Below are 18,752 nucleotides of genomic sequence, written 5' to 3' on the forward strand. Positions count from 1 at the left end.
CCTTACCCAATATTCTCTGTTACGTTAAACAGTAGTAGAAATTACCGGGTAACAATTTCCATAGGATTTTTAGTGAAGCTATCTTCTTTTGCTTTGTGTTTATCTGTTAATTTTTTCGCTTCCACAATAAATTACACAATAGTTTGATACATATTATTTTCTTTTTAGATGCTGAAGTGATAAACTGCAGTTTATTCAAACATGGTTGTCCTGTTTTTTAAAACGCAGTTGTGTATTCTTATAGAATGGGGCAAATTGCTGCATCTCATTTGAGATACTAATATCAATACCTTTTTAGTACTTTGTAAATAATTCATAACAGTTACACAGTCAATGAGGTTGTGATGCTCTGATCTGCATTAGAGTTGGTGAAGGAGGTTGAAAGTGTTTTGTTTTTTTGCCTATTTGGTTGGGACAAACATCTTGCAGCAACCACGCTTAGGTTGGATAGACCGGAGTTGCATAGTGTACTGTTGGGTGCAGCTCTGCAGGCTTTTATAAAGCACCCCTTGAACAACAAGAGGTGGAACTAATGTGGAAGCAGTGTCAGTTTATGCCGCTCTAAGTTTTCCCTTATGATGCTATGCATGGTGGAGGATAGTTGCGAGAGTAGAACATTGCAATCATGAGGATGGTGTATTGAGGATCCATGAAGTGAGGGCCATTGGTGTAAGGTTATGCAGGTGATTGTTTGAGATCCTTGAACAAACATGTGAGGCTCCGGGAAGACTCCTGGCGGACGGAACCAGCCTGATGGACAGCAACTAATCCAGCTTCACAACTTGGAAAAACAGCCTCTTCCAAAAGCTTACTGTAAAAGCAGGCATGGTGTCCACACAGAAGGCAAGGAGGTTGCATTGCTTAACTTAAAAGGATTGATTGAAGCGGAGTGGCAGTTGTTTGGCTAACATTGCTCCAGGGCTTTTTGGTCTCCCCAGGCTAGTGAGGAAGTTGTGGTTGTGAATAAATTGGTCAAAATGTAGTTTGATATTTGTTACCTTAATTGAAGGTTTCAGACCAAGCTGTTCAGGCAGTTCAGCTAACTGTAAAACCCTCTACTAACATAATTTGGGAAAAGCAGTGGCCATATCCTCTTGTCTACTGGCAAGTTGCAGCACCTAGGTGGTGAGGAGGTATTGCTAGGGCACTAAGTAGTACTAAAAAAACCTTTTGGCATCATCAGCCAGGGAGAGAGTAGTCCGCCAAAATGGAATGTTGTAAACAGTGTCCCTTGCTTAGGTATACTACACTCTTCCCTCTATCCACCTCCCCTAGCCACCTGTTGTAGCATTAACTCTAGTCACAATGTTCAGGCTTGAAATGTTTGTTCATGTCACCCTCTGGGTTCTACACCTCCCGGTTCTTGTCAAATAAAATACATTCATTCTTAATTCCGGTATTGTGAGAAGATTATTATAAGATTTTTGGCAACGACGATGGGATGATGTCATGAAAACTATGTTGACGCTGCTTGAGAAAGACCTAGAAGAGAGAGCTGTGTGCTAGGACATATTTCAAGTTTGTGGATGAACTGACTGTCTTTGATGCCTATGTTGTGTTTCGCAGTGACAGATTTTTACCTACAGTAGGTGTGTAGCACAAACTTATGTCACTGGTCCATGAAGGCCACCTGGAGCAATCCATGACAAACAAATGGCCCAAAGAAAGGTTTGGTGGCCATGTCAGGAAGCAAAGGTCATGTTGAGAGCCCTGGTCTGTAGTGTGTAAACAAGGAGAGAAAGTTGGGAACGCAGCTTTTCAGAATGTACAAAATCGTAGTGTGCCATGGTTTCAGGTTGTTTGGACTTTATTGGGCCGTTTGCTGGTTTTACTGAGTTACAGAGCGTTGTGGCTGTGTTGGCGAATGTTCATTCTAAACTGTTGGAAGTGGTAAGTATTAATTCCGTACCTGCTTTGGGAGCTTTTAGAGTGTGGTGTAAAACAAAGTTATGGGTGCCCCACGTAGAATGTGATAGGGACCCCGTAGTCTCCAATATCTCACAAATACTTGCAGCCTTTGGGCTGAATGGGGCCCACCTCCTCTATCAGAGTGCTTAAGGATATGTTTTGCAAGTGATGGTGCTCCTCAGTACATCGTCAAGACAATGGTACCCAACTTGTCTCAGGAAAAAAACAATAAATATTGGAAGCGAAACACATCAGTACCTCTCTCTTTAATCCCCAATCCAAGAGTTGAAGTGGAAAGGTCGAATAGAATGGTTAACAGTGCATTAGAGATGGTAGTTTTAAAGTTGATGATGGGATTAGGTACCTGGTCTTCACTTATCACTGCACTGTGAATTTTTGTACACAAATATCCCTGTTGGTGGTGAAGAGAGGCAGGTACCAAATTGATGCTATATTGGTTACAAGAGTTGATATGTGACCAGGCAAGGGGCAACGGTTCAAGAACGTGTAATGAAATTAGGAAAGGGATTGGGCCAAGGTGAAAACAAGTAGATTCAAGGCTGGTTTCTCAAAAGAGGCATCAATGTACCCACTATCCCGGAACCGAAGATCTACCTATGCAATGCCTGTTCTTGTAAACACATTCCATCCCCTGGTAGCCTCACCCTGAAGCTTCAGGAAGCAAGAGATCTGCAGGGAACGCAATCAAAGTTGATGATCGTTACACATAAATGTACAGTTTATCAGGACGTGATTTATGTTGTTTTAAACGTGGTGTTTCATCAAGGTGGGTGCTGAGCCTGGTTGGTGAGTAATTGTTTTTATCATTAACCTTTAAAGCCTGAAGGAGAACCAAGCATGGAATGGAGTGAATCACATTTGGGTGACTTTTGGCATTGGGTGGGGAAAATGCTGCATGGAGGTGGTCAAGAAGCCCTTATAATTGATATGACTTTGTGAAGCCTGGGGAGCCGGCATTCGTATAGTCAGCTGAGTATTAACTGGACTGTCTGTACATGGAATAGTCAATTAAACAACAGTCCTTATTGTTTGACTAAGGAGGAAACTAATGTAAGCTTGATTATTTAAATATTAGGACCATTGTAAATTAATGTACTTAATGGTGCCACAAAACGTTGTTAAAACAGAACTGATTCTTTTTTCTAAACAGATTTTCTTCAACAGAGAAGAGCGGGGCTGAATGAATTTATTCAAAATTTGCTGCAACAACCCCAACTATGCAACCAGTAAGTGCCAGTTTTTGTCCATGCATAGAGATAGTGTAGACCAGTGGTTCCCAATCCCAATGTGGTCCGGGGATCCCTGGGGGTCCAGAAAGCCTCCTCAGGGGGTCCACGACTGCTTAGAAAATTAAATAATATTTACAGATTAGGTCCCCAACTTTCAGTAAAGACTCAGCGGGGGGTCCCCGGAGCCCAGTAAGGATTCAGTGGGAGTCAGTAAGGCTAACGTGGGGGTCCACAGAAGTCAAAAGGTTGGGAACGACTGGTGTAGACCCAATATGTTTTTTCAGAAGTAATTATACATACAATCATTGATATAAAATTGACAACACCCGTTTTATATTTCTTTGAAGAACTATGTATGTAGAACTGATGTCTGGAAAGTTGAAGTGAAGATAACCCTTACCAAGCTGTGGTTTTGAAATATCTGCTGAAAACAGTATAAATGTGAGATGATACAATACAGCCCAACATCTGTTTAATGAAATTGGTTCTGGGGTTCTTAATGTATTTGCTTTTTATAGCCTGGTGTAGTTAGTTATTCATCCTTTTGTAACAGTCAGATTAAACATTACAGGTCAACTTTTGCCCTCAAGCAAACACTGTTGTTGCTTTTCCAGTATGTCACCAGCCGAGAAAAGGGTGTCAGTCTTTTCCTATACTGGCTGATTTCTTGGACGATTCATTATCAACCATCTGCTCATTTAACTTTTATGTAGTTCAAGAATGCTATAAGCATTTGAATATACATATGTCTAGCATGTATGCTAGTATTAGTTTTGTTTTAGAAGTCACAATTCTGAACATTATGACAGAACCAGGTAGGTTGGATTGGGTTCAGAAAAGTTTGTAGTGCTGTTAATCTTTATAGGACTCGTTAGAGACCACCTTGGTTGTTGCCAAAGTACATTGTAACACAACAAAAAACTGAAGAATAACACCTCACAGAAAAGGGCTTTGGGGAGCCCTTTTCAGTCACTGGCTTGTTCAGTGTGTGTCTTTCAGTCGTTGCAACCAGGATGTACCCATTACAAATTAAACTTATTTTTATTATTAATTTTTATTCTGCCCTTCCGTGGAGGGTTACAGCACAACACATTGTACATATACTATATACCATAAAAAATACAATAATTAAAATACAAATATCATTAACTTTCACACTTCTTTGATGTTGGTGGAGCCATCCCATGCCAAATTTGCCAAAACAACTCTGTTAAAAAGCTCCCATACTTTTAGAGGGTTTATAGAGTGATTGTGAGAAATGCACATAAAAGGTTAGGTTATCTAAGTAATGCAGTAGGATTACTATATCTGAAATCCTATACTTATTCAATCATTTCCGACTGTGTTATAGCTAAAATTAGCAACAGTGTTCCTGATGTTTATTATAACATAAGATACAACTTGGCAAGAAAGGAGGTAAATTCCTTTCATAATAATTTGGTGGGCAAAATTAATATTTCCCGTACATACAAGCTGTTTTGACGAGGCATTAAGAAATTCATTTTTAACAATTTTACACAAAATATTTCTGGGAGCAGTGAACACTAGATTGACTAATCTGATATTTACACTTGTAATAGGTACTGCTTAGTCCAAGTTCAAGTCTAATAGCTTGTATTTGCCAGTGATTCATGCATATTAATTAACGATTTAACTTTTTTCCTCCAGCACAGTCTAAAAGGTCGACCTTAGAAAGTGGTATGCATTCTCTTGCTAATGTTTGCCTTGTGGGAATCTCCCACGGCTGAATTCTGGCATCCAACTGGAGTATATTCCCAGTTGGATGTCCAATGTAAACTACAGTGGACTCGGTTGCCATTTTTTGTTTAATGTTTTTATCATACAGGTATAATGTCATCTAGTGTCTATTATCAAAACAAGTGTTTACCCCTGGACAATTTCTCCACCCCACCCCCTGGAATGAAACAGCCTTGAAAAAGCTGACAGTCCGCAAACCCTGTGTTAGCTGTGAAGAATATTTTGTTGGGACATTGGATGAATGCATTTCAAAGAATTAGCAGTCACAAATTGTTCTGGGTTGTGACTTATTGGTGTACTATTATATATACACAACATGGACTACGATTTGGATAATACATTTTGCTACAAAGAGGAAAAGGTTTGAATGTAAATCCTAATACCTCCTAAGTGTTGTTTTAATTTGTTTCACACAGTATGTGTTGCAAATATAGGTTGCACTTAGGTGCGCAGCCATACTTTTGAGTCTGGTATATCTGGTTCATTTGTAGGAAACAATGATGAGCATTAGAATCAGACATACAAATAGGCATATATAGGCATATATCCAGTAAAAAAAACAAAAAACAAATAACGTTCAAACCGAAAGTCAGTTTGTTTCCCAACTATTTCAGGAACTTACTGTCTCGGTTAGAGTTGTAGGTTAGAGTCATAGATGCCAAAGTAAGTAAGGGGCAGGATTATTCTGCAGCATGCTTTACTTGGGTTCCTATTGACCTTCTATTCACTCAGTTCGCAGTTTTCAAATTTGAATAAAATTTGATCCAACAAGGAAGGTAGTGGCTTCCTGCAAACACCCTTTCTTTCCATGCAAGGCAGGACTTTCAGATTTGGGCCAGCTGCCAGGGTCACACTGCCGTTTGTCAATGGTAGGGGTGTTCTACTCTTCTAGGACATCGCTATGTGGTGCTTGGCTATAATCACTGCCAAGTTTATGTATATGTTGCCTGATTTTTGGGTTTCAGTTTTAAAAATGAACCCCAGCAGGAAGGAATCTAATGTAAGCAGTCCTTCTCTGCCTAGCAAAGACTCAAGCTACTCCACAATGTGTAGCCAATTCACTTTAATCTTACTCCATGCAAAAACCGTATGATACAAGCCTGCGTTTGAAAACTACACCTAAGGCAAGCTATGTCTTTAGTGCCCATCATTGGGTCAGCTTGTCTGGGGGCCATTTGCAAATAATTAAATTGGGTGTATTTAAGCCAATCCTGGAAACCTTTTGTGTGTACTGTAGGATCTTCATCCATTTCTTGTTGCTGAGATCCCTATCCAGTTCAGCCTCCCATTTGACCTTAATGAGCAGCAAGCAAACCTGGTTTGCCCATCTCCAACAAGGAGTGGTAGAACCAGGTCACTAAACTGCAACTGCACACTGACATTAGTAGTAGTAAAAAAACTTTATGATTATCTGGTTCTTTATCATTAATTTTCCTTATAGTCTTGGCCACCAGAAGTAGCAACGTGAATGTCAATAATTGTGAGTGTGGGAGGCCATATGTATTAAATAGTGCTTTGAGTGATAGCCACTCCCTTTAGCAAAATAGGTCACCTATCATAATCAGGCCAGCTTGCAACGCTTAGGCCAGTGCTTGGGGTCTGAATCAGTCTTTACACTTAGGAAATCCAACTAGGGGCATGGTAGGTTCATAGACGGTCTATACATCATTTTATGAACACAGTGCCCCCAACACTTCCGGGCAATAGCTGTTAAACCTTTTGTGAAAATGGGCTTTCTAGGCTGACCTCGTATTCTTGCTACTAGTTCCCCCTCTACTGATTTCAGTCCCGTCTGTCCTAGTTCTTGGGGAAGCACACCTTCCAGTCATCTAGCAGTCTGTTGAATCTGATCTGCCAGATAATACTGTTCCAGGTCAGGAAACCCCAGTCCTCCCCCCAATATAATCACTTAGGTGTTCTTAGAGCCACACTATGATGACCTCTAGGCTATATGAAGTCCACCAGATTTGCCCCCATTCCTCTAAACCAGGACGTTGTTATCCAAATGAGCTGTCTTGGAAACCTCTTCATTTCAGTTATCCCAATACTGCCTATGACCGAGGAGGTGACATCTGGGTGCAGCCTCATGGCCAATACTGTGCTCAAAAATCTATTTTCAAGAATCAGCATAGACAGGGGTCTATAGTAGGCTTGATAAGTTAAGTCTCTGCGTGGTTTGGGAGTCTTAGTCATTGAAAGGTCGCTCAAACTGTCAGGAAGACTTTCCATTTCCCAGGCTAATGCATATATCTTGGCTCAATTGGGGTGCCAGGTCTTTAGAGTACATGCAGTATTCCCTAAAGCTAACAACTCCAGTGCATGCTTAATTTGTCCTTCAGTAATGGAATTCATCAGCCCCCTAATGGCCTCCTCTGAAACCCTTGTGAGCATCAGTCTGGCCAAATAATTCCCTGTTTGTGGTATTATGGACCACACTCCAGGTTTATACACATTGCTATAGTACTCTTTAAAGGACAAGTTTATGCTGATTTGTTCTATGAGTTCCTGCCCCAAAATATCAATCATTTGGGTAATTACGGAACAGTGGAAGATCAGTCTAGATAACCATGCCAAGAGGGGCTACTGTCACTCGCCCTTCACTTGCGTGTGAGTCAAGCACCCAGTATAGTCAAGGCACTGCAGCATATTCTTGGCATACTACCACCAAGAATGTGAGTGCCTTGTAGTGAGATTTGTTAAGCTCTCAATCCTTCCTCTCAACACCATGTAGGCACCAGGTGGGAACTAGTGGGGCCCGCCTCCCCACCTGATTTTAAGGATTAAAGGTTTGTGGGCTTCCCTGTATACTCCACCTGGTATACACCCGAGGCTATATGCAGAGAATCCACAATGTAGTAAAGATGCGTGTGTAAATCATGCTTTGGGAAGCAGAAGAAATATTCTATAGCATGTGGGTGGATTTGTCTTGAGGCCACCATTCCCCCATCTGATGAACATTACAAAACACCCTTAGCCACCTCGGGGAACGTGAGGTTGATAAAGCGGGAAATGAACTGTCATAATCTGCATTTTAGTACACAGTTCGTATCTCCTCTGATCACTCTGGGAGTCTGAAGCCAATTAGCTAACCCTATCCAAAAACTTAAAATTTATCACTGTTAGTAGCATAAAGAGTTCCAAGTGTCACGTCTAGGCCTTGTAGCCCTGCTGTGTATGATCACATAGTGTGCCTGTGTATCTGTTTCAGTTGGTATTCTCGTAAAGGGTATCCCAGGGCAAACCCAAATCAACTTGCACTTGGCTTCCTTGATGGGCAGTTTGCCCCCAGTATCCTGACCAGCACCTTTTTTAGGTGCTTCAATACAGTTACTCTAAACAAAAAATATCCCTCTGGTCTTAAAAATGCCGCCCCCTTGGCACTAGGTGCTAAAGCAGTCTGCTGGTAGCCACTCATCAGATCAAAAGTACTACAGTACCTTTTAGCATCAGTTTATAAGTCTACAAGTTTACCAGCTCTGAAGATCAGGGTGTGCATCTGTCTTAGTGACTTTGGTGAGAGCCCATTACTCTTATCTTGGCCAAATCTGCCTGGATTTTCTCCTGAACTCGATCAGATATCTATAAGTCTTGCTCTTTAGTGTTAAGCTACCCCCTTGTACCTGTGACAAGCACACCGATAGGCTTCAACCCAGAAGTCCACAAGAAGAGGTGGGAACATCGCCCAATACCCATCTACCCTCATTCGGCTGTGTGGGAATTAGTTTTGGGGAAGGTTGACACCATTCATAGAGCCATCCTTTATATCACCGTGCCAAAGGTGTTGAAGAAGCTCACTGTTTTTAACTTTCTCCACCATTGCCATGATGTTCACTGCACAGTCTCCTTGGAAGTATGGCTCAGTTGGTTTACATGGATTATCCTCCTGGGCTTCCTTGTGGTACCTGTATAAACCAAGCAGTTGACCTCAGAAGTCTTCTGTACTACCTTGTATATCCCACATCACCTTCAAAGCATTTAGTCAAACAGGCTTCAGCACCAACACCTACTGACCCTTATGGTACCCAGTCAGTGTCACCCTCTGGTCATACCACTCCAACTCTTGGATTCAACTTCCTGAAGCCAATCTCATAGTCCAAAACACAAAAGATGACGGGTGGAGGATCCAATGGGAGGCACAGAGGGGACGATGCAAAGGCGAATCGTCTTTTCCAATCCGCGCAGTCAGGGATGCTTCGTCAAGCCATGCAGTTGTCGATGAGATGTCCTTGAGCACCCGTGCAGCATCAAACCTTTTCCAATGAAGGTGATGTGTCGTCGTCGAGCTGCACAGCCGGTGATGTGTCAAGCTGAGAGCGATGCATCAGTTCCGAGGCATGCAGTTGGTGCGAAGATGTCTTTGTTCTCAGTGGCAGTGGTGATGCGTCAAGGAGAGATAAAGCAGTTCTGATCGACACAGTGACAGCGATGCATAGATTTCTGGAGAACAGCTGCAGAACCCACTTCTAAGGGCCTAGGGCTGGATTGGCACAACTTGGTAGGGTAGGACTCACAGTTGGCAGAGTCCAGAAGCTGTAGCAGATCAGAGTGAAGTCTACTGCCCCTGAGACTTCATAACAGGAAGGAAGCCAGCAAGCGCTAAGAGTCACTTTGGTTCTGGGGATGTAGAGATGCAGGACCAGCCCTTCTCGCTCTCAGGCAATGAGGGCAGCAGGCCCCAGGGTAGGCACAGCAAACAGGAGTCCAGCAAAGTCCAGCAGAGTGACAGCCCCTTCAATGGCACAGCAGTCCTTCTTTCTGACAGAATGCCCTGAGGTCCAGAAGTGTACTGATTTGGTAGGGTCAGAAGCTCAGTTCTTATACCCAGTGGTGCCTTTGAACTGGGAGATTCTTCAAAGAGAAGTGTCTGAAGTGCACAAAATCCCTACCCTTCCTGCTCTGGCTCTAGATACACTACAGGGGTTTATGTAGCCCTTTGTGAGGGCTCAGGAGCCAGCCCATTCAGGTGTGTCAGCTCCTCCTTCCCATCCTGCCCGGAATGGACTATCAACATGCACATGGCCTTTCAGTTACACCCAAGTTCCCTTTGTGTATGGTTATCTGGAGTGAATGCACAAGAGCCTAGGTGTTACCCACACAGATGTGTATTCAGACAGGCAGGCAGAAGGCACTAGATGATTTAACTAAGAAAATGCCAACTTTCTGAAAGTAGGTGGCAACAAGGGATTTACTTAACAATGTTTTTAATTAATTTGTTATACATTTATGATATCCAAATGTGACCTCCCAATTGAACTGAATAATTATTTAAATTGAAGAGAACAAAAATCTAGATGGAGGAGTAAATCTTTTCAAAATTATATATATTAAAAAAAAAAGTATTAAACCCCTGATCACAGAGATTGAAAACCTAAATCTCAATGTACATTGTACTTAATACCCATTTTTAAACATATAACTAGAGACGTATAAAAACAGAACTAAACTCTACATAGATGTTAGCAATATTTTTAAACAAGGCTCGGTTAAGCGTTGACGTTCGGTCTGGGTTGTGATACACAGTACTGAAGATGGTCTCAATGATGTATTTTAATGGAGTTGAAAGACCCCATTTAGAATCACTATCCAGCTGGGGCTGAGATGGCATAGTACTCGAGAATTACACATTAATGAATCATAAGTGATTAAAAAATCAGTGTACTTTTTGTAGTCTTGGCGACAAATCAGCAGACTTTTAATGGGCAAATGGGTCCACTCCATTCCCTCTGGGACTTTACTAGGCAAAGGTTGTTACGTTGGGACTCTCCATCTGTGACCTCGGATTGCCACTACAGCTGCAGTGCCACATCACAGAGTTTAGTAAAGTCTCTATTGAGGATTTGGAGTCATCTTCCACAGAGGAGACACTGGTTTCCACCTCAGTAGTGCGGTCTGCTACATTCTGGTGATCCTTCTACAGGAGGGTGATCTCTGAGCCTACCCCCTCTATTCCGGCCTCCAGTACCCCACTTGGGGCCAGATGTAGCAAAGGTTTAGCGACTCGCAAACGGCGAAAAAACGCCGTTTGCGAGTCGCTAAAGCCACTTTGCTATGTTGAAATGCATTTTGCGAGTCGGAACCGACTCGCAAAATGCATTTCCGAGTCGCAAATAGGAAGGGGTGTTCCCTTCCTATTTGCGAGTCGCAATGCAATGTAAGCATCTTGAAGTGGATGGTAACCCAGGCGCAAACGGGAAGGGGTCCCCATGGGACCCCTTCCCCTTTGTGCCTGGAAAAAAAAATAATTTTTCAGAGCAGGCAGTGGTCCAATGGACCACTACCTGCCCTGAAAAATACCGAAACAAAAGGTTTCGGTTTATTTTTCAAAGTGCAGCTCGTTTTCCTTTAAGGAAAACGGGTTGCACTTTGAAAAAAAAAAAAACTGCTTTATTTAAAAGCAGTCACTGACATGGAGGTCTGCTGACTACAGCAGGCCTCCATCCCCGTGAGTGCCCTAAATCGCTATGGGGTCGCAAATTGCGACCCACCTCATTAATATTAATGAGGTGGGTCTTTGCGACCCCATAGCGACTCGCAGAAGGTGTCTGAGACACCTTTCTGCATCCCAAATTGCGACTTGCAATTACATCTGGTCCTTGATTCCTTCATGCTCACAGGATTTCATAGTTGAGTGAGAGGATGTACTTCCCCCCCTAGGGCTGTGATTTGGCCTCCTTTGGCCATACAAAGTGGCCTATCTTCCCCTGGGAGGGACCTGGTGTTCCGCTGCCTTTTACCATGTCTGTGATAACGAGCAACTGTTTAGTGCTGTGCCTACTGGGCAGGTCGATGCTAGGAGTGGGTCCTGACCTCTTGGCTCACCAAGCACCCCAGATGAAAAGATGTGGGTGGAGGAGATGCCTGTCACCATGTCCCACAGGTGGTGAGTGGCCCTTCACACCTCAGGAACTGAGGAGCACATGTGGCTGTGGGTCCGTTCAGTCTGGCATTGGAGTGACATGGAGCTGGGGGTGACACTGGGGGATGAAGAGACGTCAACCTTCTGAGAGTCAACATTGATCTGGGGCTCTGGACACCTCCCTGCCTGGGCGGGCTGTCCTGCGGCCGCCTCTGAGCTCTAACCAAGACACCAAGGTCTTTACTTCACCCTCTGGGAAGAGTGGAAGCTGCTGCTGCAGTTCCACTAGGCCATGACCATCTCCAGCGTCGAGATTCCGTTAGCTAAATTGGGCACCTTTATTTTAGGGTTAGGTTTGTAATTCGTATTCATTTTGTTCATTTCATTTTTTTTTTTAGCTCAGCCAAGTTTTAGCTCGTTGCTTTTATATTTTAATCAGCTGCTTCTTTCCAAGAAGACCTAGTTGTTCGCACTGCACATTTTATCAGCCATTTTTTCTTTGTGCCCTGTTCAAGGCTGTCATTTGTGGTACATGATATTCCAACTTGTATTGCCACTGCAGGAACTCAGTGAGTCCCAGTTTCTAGACACATCAATACGTCAGGCCTGTTCTTAGAACTCTGTATGAGTTATTATATAAACAACATATAGGCCTACATGGTGCAGAGGGCATTCCAGCAGTGGCCGTCCTGGGCCGCACATCATTCCACAGACAGCTTTGCTGATCTTGATCTGCAAAGGTCTCTGACTCTTCAGCTTCTCAACCAGATTGCCATCCAGGCAACAGGCAGACCCTTGCCATCCTACTCAGGTACGGGTTACTCCCTTAGATCAAGACAGGCAGAATGGTTATCACCGCTGTGATCTCAGACTTAGACATAGGGTGTAGGTGAGAACCTCTAGGCTCTTTAGAAACATATAAAATGGTTGGGCTCATTATCTTCTTTATACTTGTTGTATTATCGATTACTGTACTGTGTTTTAAATGCCTTATTATCAAACCAGGCTTTTTATACTAGGATGAACTTGCTTCAATTAATCATTAATCACTATCATTGAAATCTAGTTTGCATCTCGTGGTCTGTCTTGGCATGCGTAAGTCACTAACTAACTGAGCGAAAGGGGTATGATCTGTTCATCACGACTCCTTTGAGGAGTCAGTGTGAGATTCAGGCTGCCACAAATAACCTTCTCCTTCTAAGGTTGGGTGAGGCACTGCGGGCTAGCCAGGAGTCAGGGTGATAGCTTCCAAACGGTCGGGAGTTGACTCAGTCTCCCACACTTGGTGTTGCTGCCTCCCTAAATGCGCATCTCAATGTGACCCCGCCTGGCATGCCGCTTCTGGCCACGCCACTGCAGCCTGTATCCACGATGTGCTGGTATGTAGCTGGGCTTGCACGTGGACAACCCACCATCCCTCTTGGGGCTCCTGAGTTGCAAGGTGCCTGATGGTGTCCGGGGCCGTTGCAGAGCCTCAGGGAGAAACATCTGCCAACTTGCCCCCCCAGCCCACACCCTCCTTAGACAAGCTTTATCTCAACCAGATCAACTAACGACAATGCCAGACAGGCTCTACATCTAATAGATTTGACATGAAAATGGGTAGACTGAGACATCATGAATGTAGCACTCTTTAGATCAGTCACATATTTAAAGGCTGATGTCGATGCACTCTACTCCTCACCTTTGACCATTATACAGGTGAATAGCAAAACATCCCCATGAATGGATATCTAGAGGATTACGAGACAGGGCAGCCCCCTCCCTGCCTATTATTTACTTGGTGCCACTGCTGCACAAGATAAGGGAACAAAAACAACTCCAAGGGTTTGACTTCTGTCAGGACATATTAAAACTGTCAGCCTTTGTGAATGATATCTTACTATCATTCACTGCACCCAGGCAATGACTATAAGAACTGATTTGTTTACTGTAGAAATATCATTCATTGGCAAGACTCCAGATTAATTTCTAAAAATCTTAAGGGCTAATCCTAGCACAAGGGCAAAACATACTCCGACTTGCAGGTTGAGACTCCATTTAGATGGACTATAAAGAATTGCTTAACTATTTAGATATCCTCCCCTTCTGACGACCTTATTGAATGCATCACAGTAACTTTAAACCCTACTGAGGAACACCAAGGCGCTCTTAAACTGATCACATGGCACAATCAGCCTTGGCATGGCTGGGGAGAAGCATATCACTCAAAAAGGTGTCTCCACCCAAGACACTATATATATTCAGGCCATGGCATTCTCACTTTCTAGAGGGAAAATATCACAGTTACAAGGCATCAGCAACACTTTTGTCTGGAGCAGAAAAAATCTACAACTGCAGACAAGTGTAGACAACACATCCTAGACAAGGAGGTCTGGGTATACCACACCTAGATCATTACTATGAAGCCACTCAGTTGCACTATGCTGTGAGTGATTCTACGGTGAACAGACAAGATATGGTGCTTAATAGACAGAGTGTGACAGTCCATCCTTTAGAGGAAGCACTCTTGGTCCTGAAGAAGCAACAGTATTAGAATTGCACAGCTCCTCTAGAGCTGGAGCAGTGTTCGAGACCTGGGATTGACTGGTCAGATGCAAAGGCCTCACTATATATCCATTTGTGATTACACCCATTATAGGGAACTGTTAGTCTTCTCTCTAATTAGATAGAGTTCACTTTCAAACATGTAAGATATGGAAATGTTTCGTATCATTACCATAATGGGGAAACTGTGTCTATTTGGTGGCATTAAGGCTACTTATCAGACCCCCAATTAAGAGAGCGAGAACAATTTGCAAATTCGGCATTGGGTCATGCAGATTTGCATAAAGGAGGTCACTCATAAATTTTAGACCTGACAGCTTTAGGGTGGTCACCCTCAACTTTTTGCCTGCCTCACTCCACTTTTTGACACTGTTTTTGCTGGTTTTAGGACTGCTAACCAGTGCTAAAGTGCATATGCTCTCTCCCTTAAAACAAGGTGACATTGGATCATACCCAATTGACTTATTTAATTGCCCTATAAGTCCCTAGTAAAGTGCACTATATGTGCCCAGGGCTTACATGCTACTAGTGGGCCTCCAGCACTGATTGTGCCACCCACATAAGTAGCCCCTTAACCATGTTTCAGGCCTGCCATTGCAATGCCTGTGTGTGCAGTTTTACTGCCAATTCGACTTGGCATTTAAAAACTTGCAAAGGCTAAAACTCCCCTTTTCTACACATAAGTCACCACTGAGGTAGGCCCTAGTTAACCCATAGGGCAGGGTGCTGTGTAGACAAAAGGCAGGACATGTACCTGTGTAGTTTATATGTCCTGGTAGTGTAAAACTCCTAAATCCGTTTTACACTGCTTTGAGGCCTGCTCCTTTCCTAGGCTAACATTAGGGCTACCCTCATATACTGTTTGAGTGCTAGATTCTGATCCGAAAGGGGTAACTAGGTCATATTTAGTATGGCCAAAATGGAAATATAAAATCCTGCTGACTGGTGGACTATTGTGGTGTCCCAGCGCCCATCTGTGGGATTTGATCTAAGTTTCCTGTTTGCACGTTTGTCTGCCGGCTACCTTCCACCACACCTGTGACCTGTCAGTCAGTAACTTCAGGCCTAGGTCTCAGAGCCTACTTGGCAATGTATCTTTGTGCCGGGGTTGATGGAGAGTTCACAACATGGGAATCTAATAGTGGTGATGTGACTTTGTTTTTATATATGAATGTATCCATGTGTGCATCGACATTGACTATTCTAATCTTAACGTTCGGCCCTCTAGTTGAATTTTCAACTACACCATCTAATCCATACGTCATGGACAGTTGCATTGTTGGGGGTTTGTTGTCCCACTTCCTAGCTACTTGCATTCCAGCCAATTTGAGGACTGCGTTTTTACAGCAGGGAACCCCGACTTACAGGATTACACACAAAAACAGTAATTCAATGAAAACGGACAACAATGATGTGCACGGACAGGTCAGCCAGGAGAGCCAGTTCATGAACTACTCCTGCTCAGGGGCACCTCCCTCTTCATGCATGTGTTTTAGTAGTCAGTGCAATGCGTCTATGGCAAGAGTCAGAGTCCCATTGTCCAAGTCATCGCCAGGTATGAACGCATGGCAAGATGTACCGATCTTCGTGCATACCCCACCCTCCTTTGATCATCAAGTCCAGCACATACCAATGTTGCATCACCAGGAGGTGGATGGCTGCCAGTTCTTCCATGATTGTATTAAGGCAGAGCTCAGTGCTCTTCATCATTTTAAGCATTTCCCTACTGGGTATTTGCAATCAGAGGGAGTTTGCTTTTCTCTGCAAGGTGAAGAAGGGTGTTTTGCTTTACTGCTGACCATGCCAAAATACACACACTGAAAAGAGTCAAAAAGCATCTCTGGAATGCGCTTCTTAGTCTAAAAAAGACATTTATTAAATCACTTTGCAAGGCTCATGAAGGAAGGTCAGTACAACCAAAAGTGTACCTTCAAAATGTGCAACAATAAAGAGAGAACATGTACAAAGACTCTTCAATCTATAAACAGCAAATATATACATGCAAAAATACAAATACCCATATTGCCCTATATATTCATACACAATGCAAAGCAAATAATTAGTAAAAAGTCATCACCTTGGGGCCTATCTGGTGCTTTATCCTTCTCATGCCAACAAGTAGTTGACCCCGTTTCGACCGCAACGAGAGAGATTTACCCTCATGGGAAATTTATCAGGCATTCGACGTCTCAATCCTGATTGAGGTCTCTGAATCCCCCACTGTCGACCTGGGTCTCTTATATACCTTAAACAAGCCAGGAAGGAGATTTCTAGAAAACTCCTCCCGCTCCGTGAAAAGTGTTAAAAAATGATGGCTACTTTAGGTCAGCTTTGAAAGAAACACGTTGAAACTGACCAGTTTCCCAAGGTATCTCTCCCAAAACTAAACCGTACCCTGCTGTACCATAAACATCATTCTAGTACATCTTTATCTTGCTGACTGACTGACTCCTCCACGTTATGTCCTTGCCCTTTAGTGAGAAAGACCACGCAGACATGCAGAATAAAAACACTTTGCATAACATGTTTTGTACGGAAAAATGCTTGAACCTTTAACGTGGCGGTAAAGCTAAGGCTAAGCTAAACACAAATTGGAGTCTGTAACTTGTGACCACTAATGTGACAGTGGACAGCTACGCCAAGTGCAAAGTGGCGTGACATGGAGTCAGTGGTCAAAACACAAATATCACTACAAAGGGTATGGACACGTCTGCTGATTCTTGTGCACTGGTGAACAGTCTGAATTCCTCTGGAATGTCCTTGTACTGAGCCCAGCCCAAATAATCAGGAGTTCTTTTCTTTTGAGCCTGATGCAGCAGTTGTCTTCTTACCTTGCAGTTGTTGGTACAGTTCTGACTAATCTTCTCTGTGAATGACCAGGGTCGGGTATGTATGGTGACGATGGCCACGCCATCGAGGGATGAGCTGAATGTATGCAAACTCACTGCATTGCCAGTAAGTGTCCATTAGTGTTGAGGTCCCCCAGTGCATGTCCGTAATGTGCAGGATTGTGCCACAGTTTTCATTCGTACCCAGCAGAATGGTTCCTTTACCGCTGAAACATAAGGAATACAGTGTGAACTTTTGTACAATTGGGGGTTGCCACTTCCTTTCTATCCATGTATACCTACCTTTCTCAGTGCCCCAGAATTCCTGACATGCGTATCTATGCTGTTGTTCAACCCTCCCCTATGAAGTCCATTTCCATCCATATCATCGAGGAGGATGGTCCTGCACTGAAACTCCATGTGTGGGGTCCACTTGTTGTTAACGAAGACAGCCCGAGATACGCTAAGGGCCACCCTGGGACCACAGCTGGGGGCAGTAGCGAACGTGTTTGTGCATTGATTTGGCTGTTTTTCTTTCTCCAAGAATCTCTTTTCTGTGAAATCTCGGGGCCAAACAGTATCTTCCCCTATAATCACCTTTTCTGTGCATTCTGTCTAGCTCAGTTTGGCTAGATGCGGTGAGAAGGTACAGTGCTTTGGGATTGGTCTTGCAGCAGGTCAGAGTTACTGCTACCCTGTGGGGATCAACTCTTTGGAATTGTATCTTGGCTTTATTCTCACACTGGTACAGGTGGAGAAGGCATTTTGCATTCTCAGGGGCTACCTTTTGGAATATGTAAAGCCTATTTGTGGCTACTGCCTGTGGTATCAGTGTACAGAAGTTACACGACCTGGCTGAAGGAAACGGCCATTACAATGTCACATTTACCACATGTTACTTTTACAATGCAGCTGGTACAACACAGGTACCATTACAACACATAACCTTTACCATGCATGCTTTTACAATGACTATACCATTACCATGCACGCCTTTACAACAATTTTCATGGTAAAGGCTTGTGCAGTTTCCTGGGTCCCATGACCGTCTGAGCTCGGAGAGACGACCCGACGCAAGGAGAGAAGATCGTCTGAAGGTAGGTACTTTTTTTATTTTTATTGGATTTCTCCCTCCCGGTTTCCCATTGCAAATTTGAGCTGGCCGCCACTGGTAATAAGTGTTATTATATGATATATATATATATATTCATTGAAAAAAATAAATTTTGCAGGGCCGTTATAGTTAGGAAATAGAATTTTTAAAAAAATAGACATTCACTTAAAAAAACAAAGGTATCACAGAAGTTATAGTTAGGCTCACATTTTAAAGTACAAAACCATAGAAATTTGCCAGTTATAGTTAGTAACCTCAAGTAACTATAACTCGTGCCCTAAGGTAACTATAACTTGCGCCCCTGCCACGCACAGTTTTTTCATCAAAAGTTACACTGATATTATCAGTGAAGTTATCAAAGATGTCATGAGTGCCGTAATTTGTGGGTTAATTAACAGTGCATGGTGGGGCTCGAGGTCAAAGCTCCACTTTTTGACAGCGTGAGGTGGTGGTCCCTGGGGCTAATTGGGGTCCGAAAAGGATCCCATTAA

The 18,752-nt window shown here is 43.3% G+C and overlaps 1 protein-coding gene across 4 annotated transcripts in view; it reads left to right on the forward strand.

Moving 5' to 3' along the window:
* The window catches only part of SGK3 (serum/glucocorticoid regulated kinase family member 3), a 449,614-nt gene that overhangs the window by 246,628 nt on the left and 184,234 nt on the right, over positions 1-18,752 (forward strand). For all 4 annotated transcript variants that reach the window (XM_069220281.1, XM_069220279.1, XM_069220282.1 and 1 more), the window contains one exon: positions 3,080-3,155. In XM_069220281.1, coding sequence (XP_069076382.1) covers positions 3,080-3,155 — 76 coding nt within the window. The remainder of the gene's footprint in view (positions 1-3,079; positions 3,156-18,752) is intronic.

The sequence above is a fragment of the Pleurodeles waltl genome, chromosome 2_2 (genome assembly GCF_031143425.1).
Source record: "Pleurodeles waltl isolate 20211129_DDA chromosome 2_2, aPleWal1.hap1.20221129, whole genome shotgun sequence".
NCBI classification, from domain to species: domain Eukaryota; kingdom Metazoa; phylum Chordata; class Amphibia; order Caudata; family Salamandridae; genus Pleurodeles; species Pleurodeles waltl.